The sequence below is a fragment of the Cyrtonyx montezumae genome, unplaced genomic scaffold (assembly GCF_038088225.1).
Source record: "Cyrtonyx montezumae isolate F1298 unplaced genomic scaffold, pur_monq_1.0 scaffold_16, whole genome shotgun sequence".
NCBI lineage: Eukaryota > Metazoa > Chordata > Aves > Galliformes > Odontophoridae > Cyrtonyx > Cyrtonyx montezumae.
The window spans coordinates 8,275,398-8,297,556 of NW_027071892.1; the positions used below are offsets into that span (position 1 = coordinate 8,275,398).

General features: G+C 43.5%; 2 protein-coding genes across 2 annotated transcripts in view; both read right to left on the reverse strand.

Annotated features, from left to right (window-relative positions):
* The window catches only part of BMERB1 (bMERB domain containing 1), a 41,366-nt gene extending 31,775 nt beyond the window's left edge, over nt 1-9,591 (reverse strand). The window contains exon 1 of the mRNA XM_065732662.1: nt 9,486-9,591. Within this exon, the coding sequence (XP_065588734.1) occupies nt 9,486-9,591 (106 nt within the window). The remainder of the gene's footprint in view (nt 1-9,485) is intronic.
* Nucleotides 1-22,159, reverse strand: part of UNKL (unk like zinc finger) — a 129,435-nt gene that overhangs the window by 80,859 nt on the left and 26,417 nt on the right. Inside the window, 3 exon segments of the mRNA XM_065732666.1 lie at nt 17,027-18,508; nt 20,621-20,875; nt 21,463-21,667. Of these exon segments, the coding sequence (XP_065588738.1) occupies nt 18,353-18,508; nt 20,621-20,875; nt 21,463-21,667 (616 nt within the window). The 3' untranslated portion in view covers nt 17,027-18,352.

The following is a 22,159-nucleotide window of genomic DNA, read 5'->3' on the forward strand; positions in this document are numbered from 1 at the left end:
TAACATTCTTATAAGAAAATGGATTGAAAATGAGATGCAAAAAAAAAAAAAAGAGGGAAAATTGCCTGTGAAGGTCTGACCTGAAAGCCCTCACTGTCAGGATTTTTTTTTTCACTTGTTCTGGGCTAGACCTTTATCTGCAAGGAGCTATTTTAGTCTGACTCAGGAAGACTGTCAGAAAGCAGGATGGCTCAGGAAGGGGGTTTCCATGCCCAGCACTGCATGAGATTCAGTTCTATCGGAAGGCTGTAAATAGCAACTGGTACAGTTAGTTACTGTGGTAGGTATCTTCCCTGGTGCACACCTCCCACTGAAATCAATGCACATTCCCATCTGAGATAATGTGCACTCAGGAGAAAGACTGTATTTAAGCCACATTCCACAGAAACCAATTCATCCCCTACACGATGGAGAATTAAAAGGGAATATTAAGAAACACAAATTACTTTTCATTTACTCCTGTCATTTTCCTCAGTGGTCAATGGAAACAGCCTGTGGCTTTTCATTTTATTCCTCACTAGAGTGGTTTTCTGATCCTGTAATTCTAGCAAAAAGCTTCAGTGCTTCAATGCTGTACCAGTGCCAGCTGCAGATAACATTGTTTTTAAATGGGATTACGTTTTGCATCCTCTTCATACTTTTTTTCATTCTATATTGTTTTGGGGGAAAAAAAACACCAAATTGCTTGATTTCAAGTCTTAAAGAATATATTTAGAAACAAATAGTTTTACGTAAAACATCTCATAAGTATTACTGCAAAACAGCAGCATAAGTTGCAAGTGAAATTGTAGTAAAATGGCCACTGAAACTTCTAAATTTCATCTTTACAGTATTCTCCTTTGAGATTATCCAGACATGTACCAGATAGTGCATTTCTCTATTTCTCTCTGTCTTCTGTTACATAGCTCTCTAATAACACAGTTGACTAACAGTGCTCTAAACATCTTCCCAGCAGTTGATGGATAATTTTTGGCAATCTTTAAATGACTGGATAAATTCTACAGAACACAAGTCTAACCTGGTAAGGGACAAAGCAATCTGGTAAGGAGAAATTGGTTCATGCAAAAAATTCCCACTCCAGAAAGTATTTAAAGTTGAGAATAAGCTCGTCAGGAGCCCAGTGAAAAGGAGTTTCAGATTTCATAGAAGAAAAGGCTACCATAAGAGGAGTGAATGTTACTACTCCTAAACCCACTGGCATACAGTGGGTATACTGTGACAGCAAAGCAAAGGCAGCAGAGAGTCATACCAGTGACTTGCTCTCCAGTGTCTGGGCCACAGTGACCCAGAACCAAAAGCTGTGTTCTTAGAGGTGGAGAGCGAGCTGATCCCAAACTGGCTGGATCTTTCTCAGCGTGTACTCAGTGGAACAGCATGGGGCCTGATCTCTACACCTCACAGAAAGTAATGACAACAGTTGGCACACAAATCTGTTTTGTACTTGCCTTTCATCTGTGGATGTGGAGTCATTCTCCAGCAAGCTAATCGCTTTGGCATACTTCATTTTGATTCAGTTTTCTTTTAATATACCAATACATTCTTTCTGACAGCTGGCAATGAGCTGAGCTTGCTGCCTCCCTGGAGGTCTCCAAGGTGAGGAAATGAAGGCCACACAGCAGTCAAACTCTGAGTCAAACAGAGAGCTGGCTCTCACCTACTCTTTGTATAAAATTAAAAAAAATAAAAATCACTACTGGAAATTTTGTAATTTCAAAGCATTTCAACACCTTAGCAAGGCAGAGACACACAGATGTTGTTTTTAGTGGGTTTCAGAAATTCTGTGGCCATGCTCTTCACTATCACATTCCACATATCTTCCTGGAGAAAGCATCTGCCTTATTTCTTAGAGTCTGCTGAACTGCAGTCATCTTAGTCCTCTCCCAGATCAGCATTCAGAGGAGATAGCCATGGTAGAAGATGAGGGAAGGAACTACACTTTGGTTGAGGGGATAGGGAGCATAACTACATGGCTCCCTTCTCTCCTACAGAAGTTTGAGGGCCTGCCACTCAACACAGGGCTCCAGTCTATTAGCTAATGATTCACTACTCAGAGACAAGGAGATTAAAATGGCATTGCATCTGCAGAAGGCCTGCTGAGGCTCTGCAGGACCTGCACAGCATGGCGAGGGCTGGGAGGCCCAGCTCACAGAGCAGCGTGACACACCCAGGGGAATGCTCTTGGAACCAACACAGACCCCAAATTCCCAATTGGAACTTTCTAAAAGGGAATGAGGGTTAACAGTGCTCCAGGGAACAAACACAGAGTCAAGCTTTACGCATGCTGAAATCATTTCCAGTGATATCAGTGACTGTATTTTCTCTCTATAAGAAGTGTCAGTCAAGCTTCTCTGTCATTTTGCATGGAGGTCAGCTCACTATCTTGCTTATTTGGCTTCAGTAACATTTTAACGTTTACTTTGGCCTTAATGAGAGGACTTAAGTGGTAGAATGAGCTGTTGATGCCTCATAGGTTTAGAGTTGTTTTCCTCAAGAGATGAACAAAACCACTGAATCACTTTATAATTTAAATATTTTGTTACATTTTTATCAGTATATAAGAAATAGATGTTACTACAGAAAAACTCTAAATCCTTCCTGATCAATAACATTTTGAGTAGGGGGGAAGGCTTCAGAGCAGTAAAAAGATCCTTAAACACTGCTGCTGTTCCTACAGCAAATTACCTCCTGCATTTTGGTACTGTTTGCAATCATTAAACATTAGCAGTGAGCCACCTGTCTTGCTGAAAATCATAAATTCTCATTTAATGATGATTCTCTTGAAATTATTTTCTCAAATATTTTGCCCTTTATGAGCTGACAAAATGTTGATAATTAATGTTTCAGTACTGATCCTGAAGGGCAACTAACATAATTATCCAAGCATTATCCAGCTGATTTCACATACAGTTTGCCCTCTAAACATTCATTTTTCATCTTTGAATCGTGAATGCATTTATACTATACCTTTTATGTAGAAGATAGTAAATCATACTTCATGGAAACATTCTTTACTTGTTGAGTCTTTGGAACTGTTATAACCAAGGATGATTTCTATGAAAATGGAACATATTCAGCTACAGAGGAAAAGCACTTTGGGATTCAGAATTAGAGTTCCAACCTTCACAGTGCCCAGAACTACAAGAAAACTCTATGTCATGCATGATACACAGTACTCTACAGTGCACGCCCAATCCCAAATGTAAGTTTTTAATCCTGTTTTATAAACCACCCTTGAAATGCACACATTCTTAAAAGCATTTACTCTGATGAAAACATGCTATGCAACTAATGGATCAATTATCAAACATAATCAGAAAAAATTAGACAGACTGGTAGCCTGTGGGATTGTGGATTCAGCAGCAGGGATGATGTGTGCAGTTAAAAGTGTCCTACTTTTCTGGTCCAATGCATTTTTCTGTAGAATATCTTTAAAAGAAATACAAAAATTCGTGAGCACAGTCCCAAGTATGACACTTGAGCTTCCTAATTTCCAACAATTATTGGTTGGCACTGGCTTGAATATAAACACTGCATTAGACATTAAGTGTTCATTTCCTACTTGAAGCACACAGTTGGGCATGGAGATTTTGGAATTCATTAACCCTCTGGTTTATGAGCATCTCTGCAGAGGCAAATGCCTTCAATGATGTGCAAGCAGATGACAGAGCAGTAAGATCCTGACTATGTGGCATAACCACTACCATGTTTATTCTGGATATCTCCTGATAACATCCAGAACTAGCCACATTCCTGCTACACTCAGCCCCTTCGGTTTTGATAAGGTTGGGGTCATTTGGTTTGTTGTTCTTTTCTGTCTTTTTTAAGACAGGCTGGACTATGTAGGATACAAAGTATTGTAGAGAGACAATTATGTTTAGAACCATGGAAGAAGTTAACTAGTAAATTCCCTGTGCTTTTTGTTGAGAAACTTTGGAGACCTTCAGCCCATAGCTAGATAGAGAAGCGGAGGAATTGCAAAACTCACAACACATGGTAGGAAGTGTATTCCCAGATAGGATGCTGTTTCTCCATGGGCATCTGCACTACAGAGTTCCACGGAGTTAGGACAGTAAGAAACATGAAGTTGTACACGGAAGAATCTGTTCTGAAGGTCACAGTCCAGTTAATGACCAGTATTTTATCAGTAAGGCACATGAAAGCACTGAAATATTTCCATCCTCCCTTTTCCTTGTTTCTTTGTCTCCACAGCTGCCTGGAGCACCGTGGGAGGAAGAATTAGAAAGATGAGACAACGTGCAGGTAGGGTAAACTTGATTAGTCTCAATGTAAATCCTCTGATTTGCTTTCAGTGAAGTAAAAAAAAAAACAACAAAAGATATGCCTTTCCCTCATCAGTTACAGGCTATGCAGGAATGACCTGCTGCTAATTAGTAAGTGGTAGATTTTTGGTTTCACATATCAGACAAGGGCTGCTTTTCCTCTTGAACTAAAACATAAATCCATTAGCATCAATAATTATGAACAAGAAATAAATATAACTTGCAACATCCCTTGAAATAGTCTTTGTTGAAGATTGCAGTATTTGGTAAATATTTTTTAAGAGTGACATTCCATATTAGCATTTTATTGTCATATGGTGTAATTTCTTGGTCACTAACTTTTCAAAATCTTTACAAAGCATGTTGTGGTTTTGTTTGTTTGTTTGTAATGAATGGAGACATGGAAAGAGTAACATTATTGGAAACTGGTGTTCAGGCCCTCATAGAGACAGCAAGCTTGCTGATACTATAAAGAGATATGATTGTGTGTATCCTTCAGTTAGCTTCTTTCTCACCTATCATAGTTGATGGACTGAATAAGCTTAATCTGTTGTGTCAGTCTTACTCATGTAACAGATAATTAACAGTTTAGGAGAATTCCCAGCATTGCTTTGCAGTTTCTAACTTAATAGCCCTCAGCACCCTTGCATCTCTTTCTAGTGGTACAACATAAGTACCCTTCACTCATAAAGCAGGACAGAAGGACAAGCAATTAGGACATATAGTTGTTACTCCATCAGGTATCAAGGATGCAACCACCTTTGTTAGAGAGTCCTAACAAGTTTGCTTTTCTAGAGTCACTTCAGATCAAAACAGCATGAATGTACAAGAGTGCATTTGAAGTGCCACAGGAACCAATGTACTATCTATCTTATGTCTGTACAGACAACAGAGCTATTAAATCTCTGTTGTCAAGCTGATGTATAAAATCAAGAACAAATTGACATTAACCTACTTCTTCACTAATACCTACAGACACATTGTTAATACAAGTCCATCCTAATTACTCTGGTGATCAGAATGAGAGATGTCACAGGATGCTCTCTGTGTGTACTTCACTGTGCAAGACAAATGTGGTTCTCTGTTGCTACTTGATTTTATAATAATTTGTAAAATGTCTGTTAAAATATTTATTATAAAATGTTACTAAGCAATATTAAAACATCATGAGCTAGATCTTGTAGGATGTAGCCATTCTGTCCTGATAAGGAAATCAGGCCTCAATAATAGCACAAGCAGTTTCCAGAAGATAAAGCAGATGCCCATAACCAGAGTGTAAATGCCTTTTCCTCATCCTTTGTTCATCAAAGAGAAAAGAAAAGATGTGGCTGTCAGACCACAGTTGATGTTACTGCAATCTATTGTGTTTTCTTTTAAACTTTTCAACATTCGTGCAAACAGAAAGGAGCCATCTCAGAACAGAACATCACTGGTTTTGAACCAAAAAGAGTGCAGATAGATATATACCACTTACCTTCCCTAACTGCCAAGAAATGCAAATAGTCAATGGTACCTATTGTACATATACAGTTCAGTACTGAGCACAGTGAGGTTCAAACTGTGATAAGCATTTCTTTCTGGCTAACAAGTTTATAAAGGTTTTTTAAAATAAGCTGAATACGGTGAAAAAAATCTCTGCAAGCGGGCGCCCCGGATACCTGTGAACCTGGGAAGAATACGATCTTTCTGCTGTTGCAACAAACCAGAGAAATCTCAGGACTACATAGTATCACCCTGCTGACCCACGGTGCCACATCCACAGCACAAAGGGAGAAGAAGTAAAAGCAGCTATGAAGGCCACGTGCTACCACTGGGTCTCATGCTGGGAGTCTCGGTCTTCAGTGTTGGTCTGTAATGGGGTCCCCCATCCCCTCATAACCACTTCATAATGAGAGGAGTTGAAAAGGTGCATCTCTGTAAGAGGAGTGGCCGTGTGCAGCCATACCGAGTTGCCACTCAAATAAAAACAATGAGCAAATTTCATGCAGTACTAAATTGCATCAGAATTAAACTTCTGCAGTTTTCCAGCATTTCTGCCTCCTCATTATTGACTGTAGTTGAGACATTCACCTTGCATTTTGAATTTAGTTGTATACCTCATAGAAACTAAAGAGAAAGAAAAAAAAATCAGCAGAAATGCATCTGCAGTATTCAAAAGGATGGAAAAAAAAAACAGCTTCACTTCTTTGTGGCTATTTCCTTGGCATGGCATGCAGTTATTTAATCAGAGCACTATGCATCCCTGCCGACGGCAAGACAGGATTCTGAATGAGGCTGTGCACTTGGTAGTAAGGACTGACCAAAACGCTTGAGTGCTCTGCTTCAGAGCAGGCTCCCCGAGACTATGTTGTAAAGATCATTTATAGAAAAGGCTGTAGCCACACTGTGATTACAGTTCGTCAGTTTATAAGCACGACCACATTTACATGTATGGGCTAGGAAAAGCAAGAATTGCTCAGTATGGGTAAGCAGTCATTTTTCATGTTCTCCGGAAATCCCATTTTTTATATGAAGTGGAAGGCTTCAGTGTTTTGTTAAAGAGAGAGCTTTAAACAATACTTCATATTTTCTATGCAAACCTACTGGAGATCACTACAGCTGCAGATCTTCAGCTACCATCAGTCAGCATCTCCACTGATAATCTGTACAACAGAAATGTGCATGATATCACACTTAATAACGAAGAGGTAACCCATCTTCATGTAAACCAATAACCAACAGTGCTTTCTATACCAGAGGCAGAGAATGGGTTACCTGGAGACGTGGTGGAAGCCCTGTCCCTCAAGACATTCAAGGCCAGGCTGAAGCAGGCTCTGAGCAGCCTGACCTAGCTGTGGACGTCCCTGTTCACTGCAGGGAAGTTGGACTAGATGTCCTTTAAGGGCTTCCTCCTGCTCTAAGGATTCTATGAGTCTGTGTTAGCACAGAGCTTCCTCTTCACTCAAAAAATGAAGTATAAACTAACAACTACCTAAACTTGAAATAATCAAGATATATATTCCCTTAAGATATGACTGCTCACATCTAAAAGCACTGGCCAGGAAACAGCATCACATTGTGCAGACTATAGTACAGATACATAACAAGTGCTACCTCCAGAAAGATCCTGATTTAAGACACAAGAAATCATCCGAGGAAAAAGGGAAAATACACATGGACTAAAGTACTTCTGCTCTTGTTACTACAACTACTTAGCGTTCCATATTTAAACCAGTACGCAAACACCAAAGGCTGATTGCTGGCATTATTGAAAAAGGGCACGATGCCTCTTTGACTTCCTTCCAGACCTTCTGGAGATTCCTGTCATCTCGCCATGCAACTTAGGACTGATGCTGTAAGGAAGCATTAATACAAAGAGTAAGATGTATTTATTTTTAATCAGTGTAGATGTTTGACCAGAAGTATCAGTATTAAAACAGGAAAGAGACACAGCTGTCACGATCAGCACTAATACAGTATTTTAAGAAAGTCAAAACCAATGAGCAAACAGAGCAATACTCAAGTTGCAAAGTCCTGGTATAAAAAAAGTTCTACTTTTCAAAGAACAGACCGTGGCCTCTGGATTACTTCTTGTTCTACATCTACGTTGTTACACACATACAGAAACACTCTTGTTGAACTGAATTTAATGTGTAGAAGGGCAGTGCAACAGCAGAGCAGGATGCAGACACCTGGAAACTTGGATCCAGTCCCACCAACAACCCATTCTGGTAGCAGGTCAAGCTGTGATTTTGGGTGGAAGCTCAGTGCTGAGCACACATTTTTGAGCAGATCGGTTCTCCCACTCAGCCTCCACACTCCCCTCTGCCAAACAGATGATCTTTTTGTCCAAAGCTTGCAAAATGTAACCCTTCTGTTACCTCCAGGTGCCAGTTTTTATTATGGCAAGCTCTCCACTGCACTCCGCTTGTGAGCTGACTGCAGCAGAAACAGACATGTATGAGAACAGAGGACACAGAACTGTTGTACACATCTGAGTCAACCAGCTCAGGCAATAGAGACTTCACTCTTCAATTCCATTTTAGAAAGTGTGGATTTATTCAGTCCTGAACCTATGCCAGGCACTGCAACAAAACCAACACTGCAGCTGAAGCATTGGAGTGGGAGAGTTACACCTCTATCACCAGCATATGGACAGCAGTAACATATTCCTGACAAACTGAAGGCAGAGGTAAAGCACAATTCCAGAAGACAGCAATATCCGAAAATGAAAGAGCTTTGTGTTGGCAAAAATCTGCTACCACATTGCTGCAAAGCTCCAGGATGCCAAGAGGCTTCCAGGCACATCGCATGTATGGTGAGTTCAAGAATATCAGCAACCCCAGCAGCAGCCAAGACTGAGGCACCAGCACATACACGCAAAGCTTTTTTTTCCAGTGGCCTAATCAAACAGCTGCTGAAACTTCAATGCTATTTTCCTTTATAGCCGCTCAGAGGTTTTTGCAACTTTGATCAAGATCTCTTGCCTCAGTGGTTACCTTGAGGATTAGAGGGGGCTTACGGGCTTACTGGGTTGTAACGAAGATGGTTTTGCCAATAAGAAAACAGCCCTTGGGACTTTAGGGAAGACAAGGTCCTGGCAAGAACAGCTGTCAATTCAAGTTCATCTTTTTTAGCTTGTCTTTCCATCGACGCTTTGGGAATGTTATGTCAATAGTTGCTTTCTGGATTACAGTTTTGAGAAAGCTGCTCCACCACAGAACATTTGTTGAGCTCATAAATACAGCACAACCACTGAAAAAGTGCACAAAGTACCGTACTGCCGCACCTTGTGCCAGAGATAATAATTAACGTGGTTGTCACTTGTGCCTTTAAACGCGAGCCACGTTATAGGTGGCCAGCATTCATGAAAAGCCATACATGAAATCCCGCTTGACGAAGGAGAGCCGAGCTCCAATTCATTCTTCCCCGGCACCGCCACCGCTTCGCACTGCGGAGCGCGCAGCCCGCCTCGGAGAGACGCTCAGATCGCCCGGAGCCGCCCCAGCACCGCACGGCACGGACCCAGCCCTCCGCTCCCCTGCCCCTCGGCACGGCAGCGCTCTTTGTCTCCGGCAGCCCTCGGGCTCGAGCCTCCGAGCGCAGCTCTCACACGGACCGCGCGCGGAACGCGGCGTCCTCTCCCCGCCGCCCACGGAGCACCGAGCACCGGACCGCCCCGCACCGCCCGAGTCCGCGGGACCCCCGCCCGCGCCCCACACTCACTTCTCCCCAGCGCCTCCGCCTTCCACTCCGTCTCTTCCACTGCCCCGTAGCGCCTCATGGGTCTCTCGGCCTCCGCGCTGGCCGAGATGGATCTCCTGAGCTCCATGGCCGGGCCGGGCTGCGCTCCTCCGTCACTCCATGCCGGCGGGGCTGCGGCCCGGCTGCCGCGGGGACGGCGCGGGGCTGCGGCTCCTCCGTGCGGAGCTGGGGGGGCCCGCGGGCGGGGCGAGGAATGGGCGCTGCGCGCATGCTCAGTGCGGGGCGGGGCGGGGAACAAAGCGAGCGGAGCCCCCGGCGCCGGGCTGCGCCGTGCGGTTCCCCGCGGACCCGCGGCTCGGGCGCTGTCCCCCTGCCGTGCTCGGGCGGCCCGACCTGCGCAGCACCGCTGCCGTGCGGGTGTTGGCACGGCCGCGCATCTGCCGGGCGCGCTCCCGTGGCGTTGGCGAAGCCGAGCGGAGCGTTGTAGCGGCCTGGGCGGTTCAGCAGTACGGGTCAGCTCCGCGGCCCCGGTCCGGCGTTTGCAGCCGAGCGCATCTCAGGTGGCCGTGCACGCGTCTTTTGGCTTTCTTGGCAGTCCCACACCGAGTGGCCTAACACCCACTGCACATCCTGGTACCTAAAGCAGGACAGCGCCCAATCAAGTGATGCAGTTCTGGATTTCTCACATGTATCTTCCATAAACACACAGCTTTGCCACTAGTGCAGCCCCTTGCAATTAGAAGAGAAGGAAATGACTTTGCAAGAAGCACAACTGGGGTGATAATTACTATTTTTTACTTTCATTGTGGAGAAGGTTTTGCGATAAAGCCCCTCGAACAGCATTTTACAGTCTGCGTTATCTTTCCAAGTGAAATCCCATTGCACTCCATTGTGCGTGGTATCATTCTGATGTAGATGAAGCAGGAGTTGGGAGGTTGCCCAGTGTCCCACAGCTGAGCTTGCTCAGGCTATGGGCAATGAGGTATGGATGATGCTGAGTGCATATGTGGTACATGAAAGAAACCTCGGGTGTTGCATGCCTTAGCCTAGGACCTTTGCCTTGCCCTTGAACCCTCAACGCTACAGAAGTGCTACAGTGACATTTAGTGATGCACACTGCTGCTACACTCAGTATTGTTTGGGAGTTCTTTACATGTTGGAGGAGAGAAAACCCCCACATCAGCTTCAAAACAGTAACACTGATTTATTTATTTTTTTTCTGAGAACTGGAATTGTTACCATATTGACTTGGACTACCAGAAGGCTGCAAGGAGGTTTCCCTGGAGCCTTCTCTTCTTTTAGCTTAACAAGCCCAACTCCCCCAACCTTTCTCCATAAGAGAGGCACTCCAGCCCTTTGATCACCTTTGTGACCCTCCTCCGGTCCACCTCCAAAACTCCACATCCTCCCTGTGCTAGGAGCCCCAGGCCTGGATGTGGTACTGCAGCTAGGGCCTCACAGGGAAAGCAGAGGAGCACGATCACCTCCCTTGTTCTGCTGGCCACCCCTATGCTGATGCAGCCCAGGATACTGTTTGCCTTCTGGGCAGCAAGAGCACACTGCAGGCTCTTTGTCCACTGACATCCCCAAGTCTTTCTCCATAGGACCACACTCAGTGAATTCTTCTCCCATACCTGGGACTATCTGATAGAGATAGGACAACAGAAATGACTTTAAACTAAAAAAGAGGAAATTTAGGTTAGGTGTGAGGAAGAAAGTATTTATTCAGGGTATGGTGAAGCCCTGGCACAGACTGCTCAGAGAAGCTGTGGGTACCCCATACTTGGAGGCTTTCAAAGGCAGGTTGGATGGGGCCCTGGGCAGCCTGGTTTAGTAGGGGGCATCCTGCCTACGGAATTCAATGATTTTTAGGATCTCTTCCAACCTAAGTCATTCCATGATTCTATGATTTTGGAAGGTCCTCCGAGCACTGTGATTTCTTCTCGTCTTCTCACTGTGCTCCACAGGGATTTGCAGTGATATGAGCACCAGACATGTTGGAGGAGCTCCCGTGGACTGCGCAATGCTTCATACTCATTGGTTTTGGCCTTTAGAGATAGAGCCCAAACAAAGCTGTGAGTCAAGCAGGAGAGCTGGTGGCAGCACGCTGCACAGCTGATTTTGGGTGACTACAGCTGCCTGCTGGGGTGGGCTGGATTGAGTCACTTGTAGAAGTGAGGAATACAAGTGTGGGAGGAAGAGCCCATCTGGGATCTGGATGAGAGTTGGACAAAGGGAAACAGGCTGAATGGGGAGAAGGGCCAAGTTTGGGTGGATCTAAGGCTATTTAGCTTCAATCCATTCCTTCAGTGTTTTAGATTATTATAATCCAAGTGCTTTGCTTAGGAGATGGAGGAATGATCCTAGAGATAACTGAAAATTTACAGCTCTGCATTTGTTAGTACGGGTGAAAAACACTCACTGATTAGTAAATGGGATGCACAGAGTTTACTTACATAAAACAAAGAATGTATAAAGTGATTTATAATAACTGGAACATTTTCACCTGCCCATTTTGAAGTAGTCACAGAATCCAGAAAGGCCCAGTCCTACAGGTGTGAGCAGGCCTGTGGAAGCATTCCCACTGAGTGCATTTGCACAGAGGTTTTTTGCAAGACTGGAGTCTAAGTACAAACCAGTTATTTTGCCAATGGTTCTATAATGAGCATTTTCACTGCTGCAACTTTGGAGCATTTTCACTACTGCATTTACAAGTGGAATACAATTTTTCCCCTACTGACAGAGCTTGCAGTGTACCCAGCAGTACACATGCATTTCTCCACTTACAAAAGATGGTGTTCTTCTGCTGAAAGCCCTTTTAAGGAAGAAAACATAAAAATTCAGATCTTGCTGCTCAGTAGATAATGCCTGGTAGGAAAACAGTGGTGCACTTTGCTCTGGTGGTCATTTCTCCTGACTGCTTCTGTTTCCTTCCCGTTTCTCAATTTTAAGTCCTGCCATCAGGAGCTGCAGTTGGTCAGCAGCAGTTGGCAAACCCATTCTCCTATCTACTGCTCTTCTGGCCTCCACTGTGCATCACTGGTGCCCAATGGCAGACACAGCACTATAAATAACAGGCACGCTTTACTCAGGCCAAATTCTTAACAGCAGCATGACTCGTAAATCCAGTGGGGAAAAAAAACCACTTTCTTTGCTTTCATGTAGCTTTTCAAGCACCCAAGATTACTCAGCCTGAAATTCTCAGATCTCTGTCGCCTTTATGGGCACGTCTACTCCAGAAGATTCTCAAGAGCTGCTTTGAGAATCTGGGGTGGGCTGCAGTGAAGGAAGAAGTCAGGGTTGTTGTTTGTTGTTGGATAGTACTGTCATTCTAACACAAAAGTAACTTTAAATGTTAAAATTCTGCCCAGGTTTTTCATTTGTTCCCATTACAATCAAAACCTGCAACTCAGCTGATGAAACAAAATGAAATGAAGTGGATCATGCACAGTTATTTCATTTTGTAGGCATAAATACCCAGATCCATGATTAGCAGCACAGAAGTGTGGGACTTCTGTGAATTTGTCCTCTAACATTTCTTAAGCACTAAGACTTGTTCAAAAACATCTCTGTGTTGGATGAGTTACCAAAATTCTGTGGTAAGGTGCCACGGTTAACCTTGTCTCTATGTGAAAATACCTCCTCTTCTATCTTCACCTCTCAGCTCTTGGGATTCTCTTAGTTCCAGATCCTTAGCATTTCCCCAGTTATTGCTGAGCAGCCGCTGACCCCGCATCCCGCAGGCTGTGTCAGCAGTGCTTAGGGTCCCCTCGAGGCCCTCAGCCTGCACACATTGACACTGCTGTGCTACAGCCCCTACATCACCTCCAGATACTATCTGTCAGGCATATGCATGGCACAGAAAGGCTTTGGTGAAGATCTGTGAGCATTACAGGAGAATGCCCACCTGCTGGAAAACCTGATAATCAAACATTTTAGAAGGCATATACTTCCTGATGTTTCCTCTCCTGCATGATATTATGCAGCAAATAGGTTGTGGGATGAAGACAAAGAGGGCCACAATAGCACTGAAGAACCTGTAGAAGCCCTCAGCAGAGTTGTTGCAGGCACCATGCATGTAAAAGCATGAATATTATCTGCCTGAAACTGAGCCAAAGCAGAACTCTTTTGTGAAACCAAATGTGTCCTGTGGCATGGGTAGAAAATGAGAGTGTCATAAAGTTGTATAAGAGTTGTCTGAAAGTGCTGTATCCTTGACACAGAAGACTGTATGTCGATATGTTTCCATCCTCAATTTTGTACTAATGTGAAAGAGTTTGTGGAAGCCATGACCTTGCCATTCTGCACTTGAAAGGATCTGATGCAGCACAGCCTTTCCAGAATGAGGGCCTGGACTAAAAAGCCAGTGCAAGTTCTTATTATGTTGTTCCCTTTTCCATGACTGCTAGGCTCATGGTTAGTTATTGTCCTTCGTATACTTAGAATCTTAGAATCTACTTAGAATCACAGCCTTTCCATACATTAAGCACGCCTTTAGAGATGATTCTGAGGCTGAAGTGACTTCATAAATAATTCACTATAGCTGCAGCTAAGTAACCAGGATCTTGGTCGTTTTCCACAGCTATCCGACATCTCTGACAAGATAGAAAAGTGCATCTAGAGATGAAAAGAGGTGTGTATTGCAGGCAAGCGAGGCATTCTAATGAGTCTGTTAAAAGGCAAATGAGGCCCCTCGAATTAATTTCACGGGTCTGAGGCAAGATAGTGAACCAAATATTTACATGTTCATAGGTGTTTCTACCTAAGCATGTATTAAATGTCATCTCATCCCAAGGTTTTGGTTTTTCTAATTAACGTTTCCACATGAAATATGAATTTACTGTGTGTGTGTGTTTGTGTATGTGTGTCATTCTGTTTTATCAAACATGCACATAAAAAAATCAACTCTATATTTAACTTCTGTCTCTCCATATCTGAATTTCTAGATGTAGTGGAAATGCAAAGTCATGGCCTGAAACATTGGGTGACACCTGGTGGGAAGCAGGGCCAACCCAGGGGAGCTCAGGTGTATGTGATGTACCCGAGTGACCAGAACGGGTGGAGCCAGGAGCCACGCCTTCCCAGCCCTCATTTAAGTGTTGGCAGTGGAGGCAACTGTATCTTGCTGGAGATCCCTGTCTGCCTGAGGCCTTCCAAAAGTAAGCAGATTTTTTTTTTCCTTCATTTCTGCATTTGGACTTGTCTTCATGCGCTGTAGCCAGAGTCTGGCACCCTGTTACCATTGCTGTACTTTGCATCACTTTATGGCATTGCTTTAAGTTGAGCTACAGAAGAAAAGGACGAGAATTGATCAGCAAATTTTAGTGAACGGTGTGCCACTGATTCTGTTACATGGGATATGCTTCCCATGCTTGATGGACTGGGATATATGAAAGTGCTTTATGTTGTAGAAAATCTTTTCCTAGGGGAAGCTTGCTAATCTCTGCACACTGATGCTTATGGTTTGACCTGTGTGCAGTACACACTGACTGACAGCACTGAAGCTGCAGTACCTGGCTGTTACTGCTTGGGACTGATAGCTAGGGTTGGGTATCATGGGCTGCCATGACTGGGACAGACCTTGTGGGGCAGAGCTCCCTAAGCATGGCCCAGGCTGGACGTGCCTTGTTAAACACTTGGCTGTCTTAAGCTGTGCTTCAGGTGAAGCTGTGGCAAGTTTTAAGTCTGTTTGACAGCTGTTATCTGTATCTGTGCTCAGCCAGTTTGCAAAAGGTCCTAGGTGGTAAATTATGGTGACTACTAAAGCTGCCACTGAGCTTTCCACTTACGTGGATTTATCTCAGCTATTTTCGCTACTGAGGGCGAGTACAAATTCAGGAGATGCAGTAGCAGATGAGACAGGGCAAATAAGTCAGGTGGGAAACGTGAAAACCGTCTGCCCAGACTGATGGCCGTAGCTGCGCCTCAGTAAATTCTTTCTGCATTCACTCTCCTTTGAGGTGCAAGTTTCACAGAAAGCTGTTAGAGCATCAGTCAGATCCGTTACTGATGCGAGTGGTGAAGCTTTGCCTGCAACGGTCTTACCGGCGGCACCTGGCGCGGCTTTAGTGCCGTGCGTGCGTGGTGTTTTGGATGGAAGAGGCGGTCTCGGACTCGCTCCGCTCTGACGCGTTTTACCCCCGAGCCCGCGCTCCCTCCGCTGCCGCGTGCGCCGCTCCGAGTCCCGGCGGGGCGGGGCGGATACGCGGAGCGAGCGGGGGAACGCGCGCCGTGCCGCCGCGTGCCCGTCCGTGCCGCCACAGTCACGAGGAAAGATCAAAAATTTATTTTCACATCAGTAATAAAAATAATTCCATAACTTCTGTAAACCATCGCATAAACGCTATAGGATAGAAAAGTTCTCACAGGTGTTCAGAGCTTTAAACAGTTCACCACGAGTAAATGACAACGCACTATAAATGATGCTTTTTGTAGCAGGAACAGCTCACAAAAACCATTTCTCTCTCAACAGTAACAGCTTCCATAAATTAGTACGAGTAATTAAGGTCTGATGACCACGGTTACACAAACAGAGCGTGACAGTCATACTACCACTACCTGTACTGAAGTCCAGAACACTCTGAATGGAAACATGTAAGAAAATAAGTATGCCTTTAATAAGGAGCTATTCACAGCAGCCTCCCAGCACCCCACGCACGGAGCTGCCTGCAGTCAGCACACTGCCCTGATGGTACAGCTCTTCATGAAAAAGCCCTGAGAAATCCCAGTTCCACCCCAGGCTGAAGTCATTCTGACAACACAATTCGCGTTAAAAATAATACTCTTGCATAAATTATCACAAATACCAAAATGCATCTGGGAAATCTATTTAGTTTGCTTTAAAATATCTTGTCAGTCCAGCAAATTACTCTATTTTAGCCTCACTAAAATATAATTTTAATACATCTGTTTTCTAGATATGTAGCACAACGACAGATACCTATATGTGTCACATTTCCCTTCTGATTTCTTCCAGAGTCAGATCTGACTGTGCTCCATTTTAAAGTACGATGTGAAGGTACACATTCATTTGGTTTTGCAGTTGGCTTTTTACGAAGGTACAGAACAGTTTGCTTATCATTTCCCACAGAATGTTTCTGTGAAGAGGGAGGCAGCAATGATCAGGCCGTGGTCGCAGCAGCTCTGGGTGTCCCACACACGTACACATCTTTCATCTGTGTCTGTTCCACTCTCCACCAAATCGTTTGGCAGTGGTTTTTCAGAGCGTGTCCATAATTCAGCACAGGGGAATCTTATGGAGAACATCTGCAAACTGTTCTGTGCTGCTGTTTCTGTAGGATACACGTCGTCGTTTCTGAGATACACTGCTGTGAAACACAAAATGTGCACCTCTTCGAAAAGCAACAGACTCACATCTCCACACAACCATCACACAACCCCACAAAGTCACTGTCATTTAAGCTGTGTTTCTACAATAATTATGTCAGTACACACTTTGTTTTTTGTCTCAACATGAAAGAGCTTTAAAGAGATTAACTCCTCTTCCTGTGAGCTCACTTCTTGTACTGAGTGCATCAGCACAGACACAAATCGTGTCACACAGTCACTGCAGTGTCAGCTGTAGTAGTGTCTCACCTGGACTTAACAGCAGGAATAACACAGGCAGTTATTCCTTGTAAGAAAACTGAATGTGGTCAGCGTTAAGATGAAGAATTAATTAACTTCCCCTAAATTGCACATTCCCAACAACCAGGATGAAATACATTACTGCCTCCCAAAAGAATCACTGTGTCAAAGTGCTGCTGCCTGATGACAAATGGAAGTCATTTTGCAGCTCCTTTCATGCGTTCCCTCATTAGTGACAACGTTTACTTCAAAATATTTATAGAAGACAGAGACACTGTAGCATCACACAGTATGACACGAAACCAAGCAACAGAACTCAGCTCAAATCCCTCCTCACGTCTTCTGCTATTTGTAGGTTATTTGGCATAGGCACTTGGTAAAAGTTATGACATACATCCTATCTGCTCCCAGCAAGTACCATACGAGTCAGGTAACGTACAAAAAGTTTAAGACTACAAATATTGAAACCAAGAGAATATGCAAACGCACAGCAGTTTCCTAAAAGTGATCTGTTCCACAAAATTTAAAACGTCTTTAAATAATAAAGCATTTGTGCCTTACTGCTTCTATTCCCACGGGTACGTTTATAAATATTGGAGTACACACTTAACTTATAAATTGTAAAAAATCTAGGTAAGGTCTCACTTCTATTGAATCGTATTATGATTTAACAGTAAAACCATAGGAAATATTTAAAATTCACAGTACACATAGAAAGCATCATATTATTGTATATTAAAAAATAAGCTTAAGACCAAGAAAGCAGCTTGAAGCCATTTACAATATATCCTCCAACAACAGCAACAAAAAATAATTAAAAAGTGCTTTTATAGTAATCATAACTTTTCAGACAGCGAAGTAAACTGAGTTAGACTGATTCCCAAATACTGGCTCTGGACCTGTGGTGCTGCTCAGTGCGTAATTACTGCACCTATGCACCTGTCTTCTGCTAACGAAAGTAAGAGCTACAGCTACTTTCATTCACTGTGCTGAGATTTCTGCAAAATGATTACAGTGCAAATGAAGCCAAGTACCCACTGCACTCAGAATGGGAGTGGGAGGTGGCAAACACTGGGGCAGGATGGGGCTGCAATGGGAGAGCCTCAGGGTAACAGAAGCTTGCTGCACGGCTCACAGTGCTATGAGAAGGTGAGCAGGAATAGCAGCTGAGCTTCTCACATCAAAATTGAAATCAGTCTAGCACTATTAAACAGATTAATTATCAGTGACATATAAACTTTATACAAAAGCATCAAATATGTTAATGAATTAAATCTGATACGAGTACCACGTCCTGTATGTTACCACAGATTGGTTTTTTTCTTGCAGCCGGGACATTCTTCTTGTTTAGCTGCACAGGGATCACAGAGTATGTAATGCTGACATGCATTCAGGACAATGCTACCATCACCTTCTTGACATGCTATACACTTCTTCGACTGAAGCTGAAAAATCACCTGAAAGAGGATTACTGCATTCAGTGAAAGGGTTCCAAACAAAGGGTTGTGCTTTAGCAGATTTATGCTTAGCTGTCCTGACAGAACTCTAACAACACTAATAATAATGCTTCTGAACAAGGATAGCCAAGCTGACAGCCACGAGATGTGAGCATGCACAACCTTTAGAACGGCAGCTGGAGGGGCAGAGGTGCATTCAGAAAACAAATTCTCTAGGATAGCACTTCAGGACTGCCTAATTGGGATAAGTGATCCAAAGCAAAAATAAATATACATATATGGAGAAGTAACCCCTTTGTTATGATCGTGTGCTTCCTTGCTTTGACAGTTCAACATACTGCTACATTTTCATAGGTTGTGAGAGGTGTTTGCAGTAAGACAGAATGGGAGCTTTGCTATTCTTCAAATAAAGCTACAGGTGCAGACCTTGGGGAGCATGCAAGCAGATGTCTCCATACAGGAAACCATGTCTACCTTATTTAGGGACAGGAAGAAGTGAAAGGCACCTAAAAGCTGTGTTAATTTTTGAGAGTCATCTTCAGGCCAAGAGAAGCCTCCAGCACTGTGGAAGCACTGGAAGGAAGGGAGAGGTGAGAAGAGGCCACAGAGGTAAAGGAAACAAGAGAAGCTGAGTGGCTGTGCAGGCTGGTATTCATTCTGAACAGCCCAGTCTGGCTGAGATGACTTCTACCCCAGGATCTAATGACATTTTCAGATAGGAGATTCCAAGACTATTTTGCTTCTACTCAAAATCCATCAGGAGAAAAACAACAGTGGTCCCTAATGCAAATGTACTTAGCACACAAGCCTGGTAAACAGCAAGTCTCATCTACCTACTTTCTTGCCAAAAACTTAAAAAAATTATGTTTTAATGTCTAATAAGGAGAGCCTGGCTTTTCTTCAAGGCAACAGTTCAAGCTGATACAGATGGCACTGGACAGGAGGAGCACTGAGTCAGAGAATACAACGCAGAACTTAAACAGGTACAGGAGTAATGCAGACTGTTCTAGTAACTGGGAGGAAATATTACCTTTTATTTTTCTCTGGACTGTGCTGTGACAGACAAAGCAAAAAGAAGTGACACCACATGATCACATGCGGTACTGCTGCCCACTGAGGCTGCGGAACCAAGCTATGCTCAGGACAGTCTGAAGTAGGAATGGGGCTTCTGGTGGCTGGAGCAGTATGCTGTCGTTGTGACCTCCCTTGATTATGCTCAGAGGAGTGGCATATGACTTTAAAGCACTGACAGCCCTGAGAAGTGCTCTGCTTCTGACAGCCAAAGAGCATCCTATGTTTTGCCAGAACCTAAGCTTGGATTTGAGAGAAGGTGGAATACAGATTATAGCCACTAATGTGAGCAAGGGACTGAAGCATCTGACTTGAGGACAGTCTGACAGAAGAGAGGGTTCTTATCAATGTGTGTAAGTACCTTGTGGGAGGAAGTAAAAAAAAGATAACAGTCTGCTCTTGATGGTATCCAGTGAAAGAAGAGGCAACAGGCACAAATGGAGGACAGGAGATCCCACTTTCACAGTGAGGGTGGTCAAATAAGGCCCACAGAAGTTCCAGCAATCTCCATCCTTGAAGATTTTCAAAACACTGCTGGGCCAGGCTGTAACAATCTGCTCAGGGTGACCCTGAGTGTGTGGGGCACTGGACTAGATGATCTCCAGAGGTCCCTTCGACTGTCAGTGATTCTGTGCTCCAGGTCTGTACTGGTCTCTCTGACTATACAAACTCCTAGTGCAGAACCTCACCACCTACATTCTAAACAAGTGAATAACGTGTAATTGTTTACATTTATTTATGATGACTGTTTTAATGTATTTAGGTAGTGGCTGAAATATTGGCAATTTAAGCTTTTTGGAATCTTTTCTGTTTAAATCACCATCAGAAAGCCTCGTGAATCGCTCGTCATTCATTCTGAAAGCTGATCAGAAAATTAGAAGAATCTATCAGGTTGAACATTATATAATCCAGAAAGGAAAGATTCAACACTGAGATCAATGATGCTCTCTGAAATTAAACCTGGCATACGTATCTCACTGAAGCTTACTGAGCTGTTAGTTTCAGTTAAGCAAAAATAGTCACACAGATGAAGAAACTCACCTCATCTATTGTTCCTAAATCTAAGTGCAGCCGGCTCTGTAAGGAACGAAGCTTTGGCAGGGATATGTTTTCAATGTCTCCATAGTTTTCCATGCAAGGTAAAGCAGTAGACAGGCAGGCAGCTAATTGCACCTTCAGCTTTTTTAATTTATTTTCCACTGCTTCCTTCTTCTGGAGAGCGAGCTGTTTGTCAGCAGATGCAACATCAGCACGTTCATTTGCTGCTTGAGCCTCTTTCTGCCATGCATCACATGCCTGAGGGAAAACGATTTACAGAATGTATGAAAAATTATTTTTTACATTAAAAATGGAAGAGCAAATTCAAAAGCCTTCAAAGGTGCAGGTGACTTCCAATTTTAGACTGAACAATGCGATTATGGTCAATTTAATGTTTTTCCCTACTTATCCTACTGCTGCATTTCTGAAGCTCTATGAGTGGAACACGTGTTCCAATTTCAATGTCAGGAGACATTAGAACCTGCCAGAACGCAGCAGAACTACTTTACTACTCCTTGTCACAGAGAGTATGATATGAGAGGAAGAAAAGGACTACAGGAAATGTGCTGGAATGGCAATGGTACCTGGAAGAGGTACAGGAGGGAATTATGTCTTTAGTTACTTTACACTGAGATACAATGCTGTTCAGCACTAAAAAGTCTGCTTCCTTTTTGCTGCCAGCTTCGTTTGGGGATGGGAAGAACATCACCCATGTCAATTCACTTGACAGACTGTAAAAACATCATGGGGTTCAAGGATAATAAAACATGTAAAAAGGAAAAACAGCTGGAGGTGCACATTTATTAAATACAGAGAAAACGTAATAGTACCACGAATTAAAGTACCTGTTTTACTTGTTGCCAAGACTCTTCCCACTGCTTGAGTTTTCTCTTGGCATCATCAAGTTCCTGTCTAACTCGGGTTAGCTCGTTCTCACTGCTGTTTGAGCTTACTGAGGGGGCAGTGCCACTGCTTAGAACTGGGGATGGGCTGGGAGAGAAACTCGCAGTTACAAGGTCCCAAATGCTGCCTGTAGCACCATTTAAACCTGTAAAACAAAAAATAATGTCTGTACACCCTGCTGCAGAATGCTTCACATGCAGAACTAAGTAAATGCACCACAAATGCTGAAGTTATACTTTTACCTGCAAGACTCATTTACTATCTTCAGAAACGTAAAAGTCTGGAAAATATTTCTGGAGCTCAGGAAACTTAGCATGTGCTTTTTTTTGCTGCTGCTTTTAATAAAAGAGAGCACAGTCCACAGTAGGAGAAATGGAGGGAGTATATTTATATACAAAAAGCTTTGCTTCTGGAAGTTCTTAACATCATTTTAGTTCTTCCTCTCTATTTTCCTTCAGCAAAAGTTGTAGCTAGAACGTGTTCTTGCTGCCTAATAAATCTTTCCCTTTCAATATCTCCTCTTCCAAGAAATTTTCTGCCTTCACTAGGAAGGAAAAGTTAACTCCTTGAACTCTCTCCCACGAACCTCATTTAACGCCATTGTCAGCAATGTTAACAATTTTAACGGGCTTTGTCTTC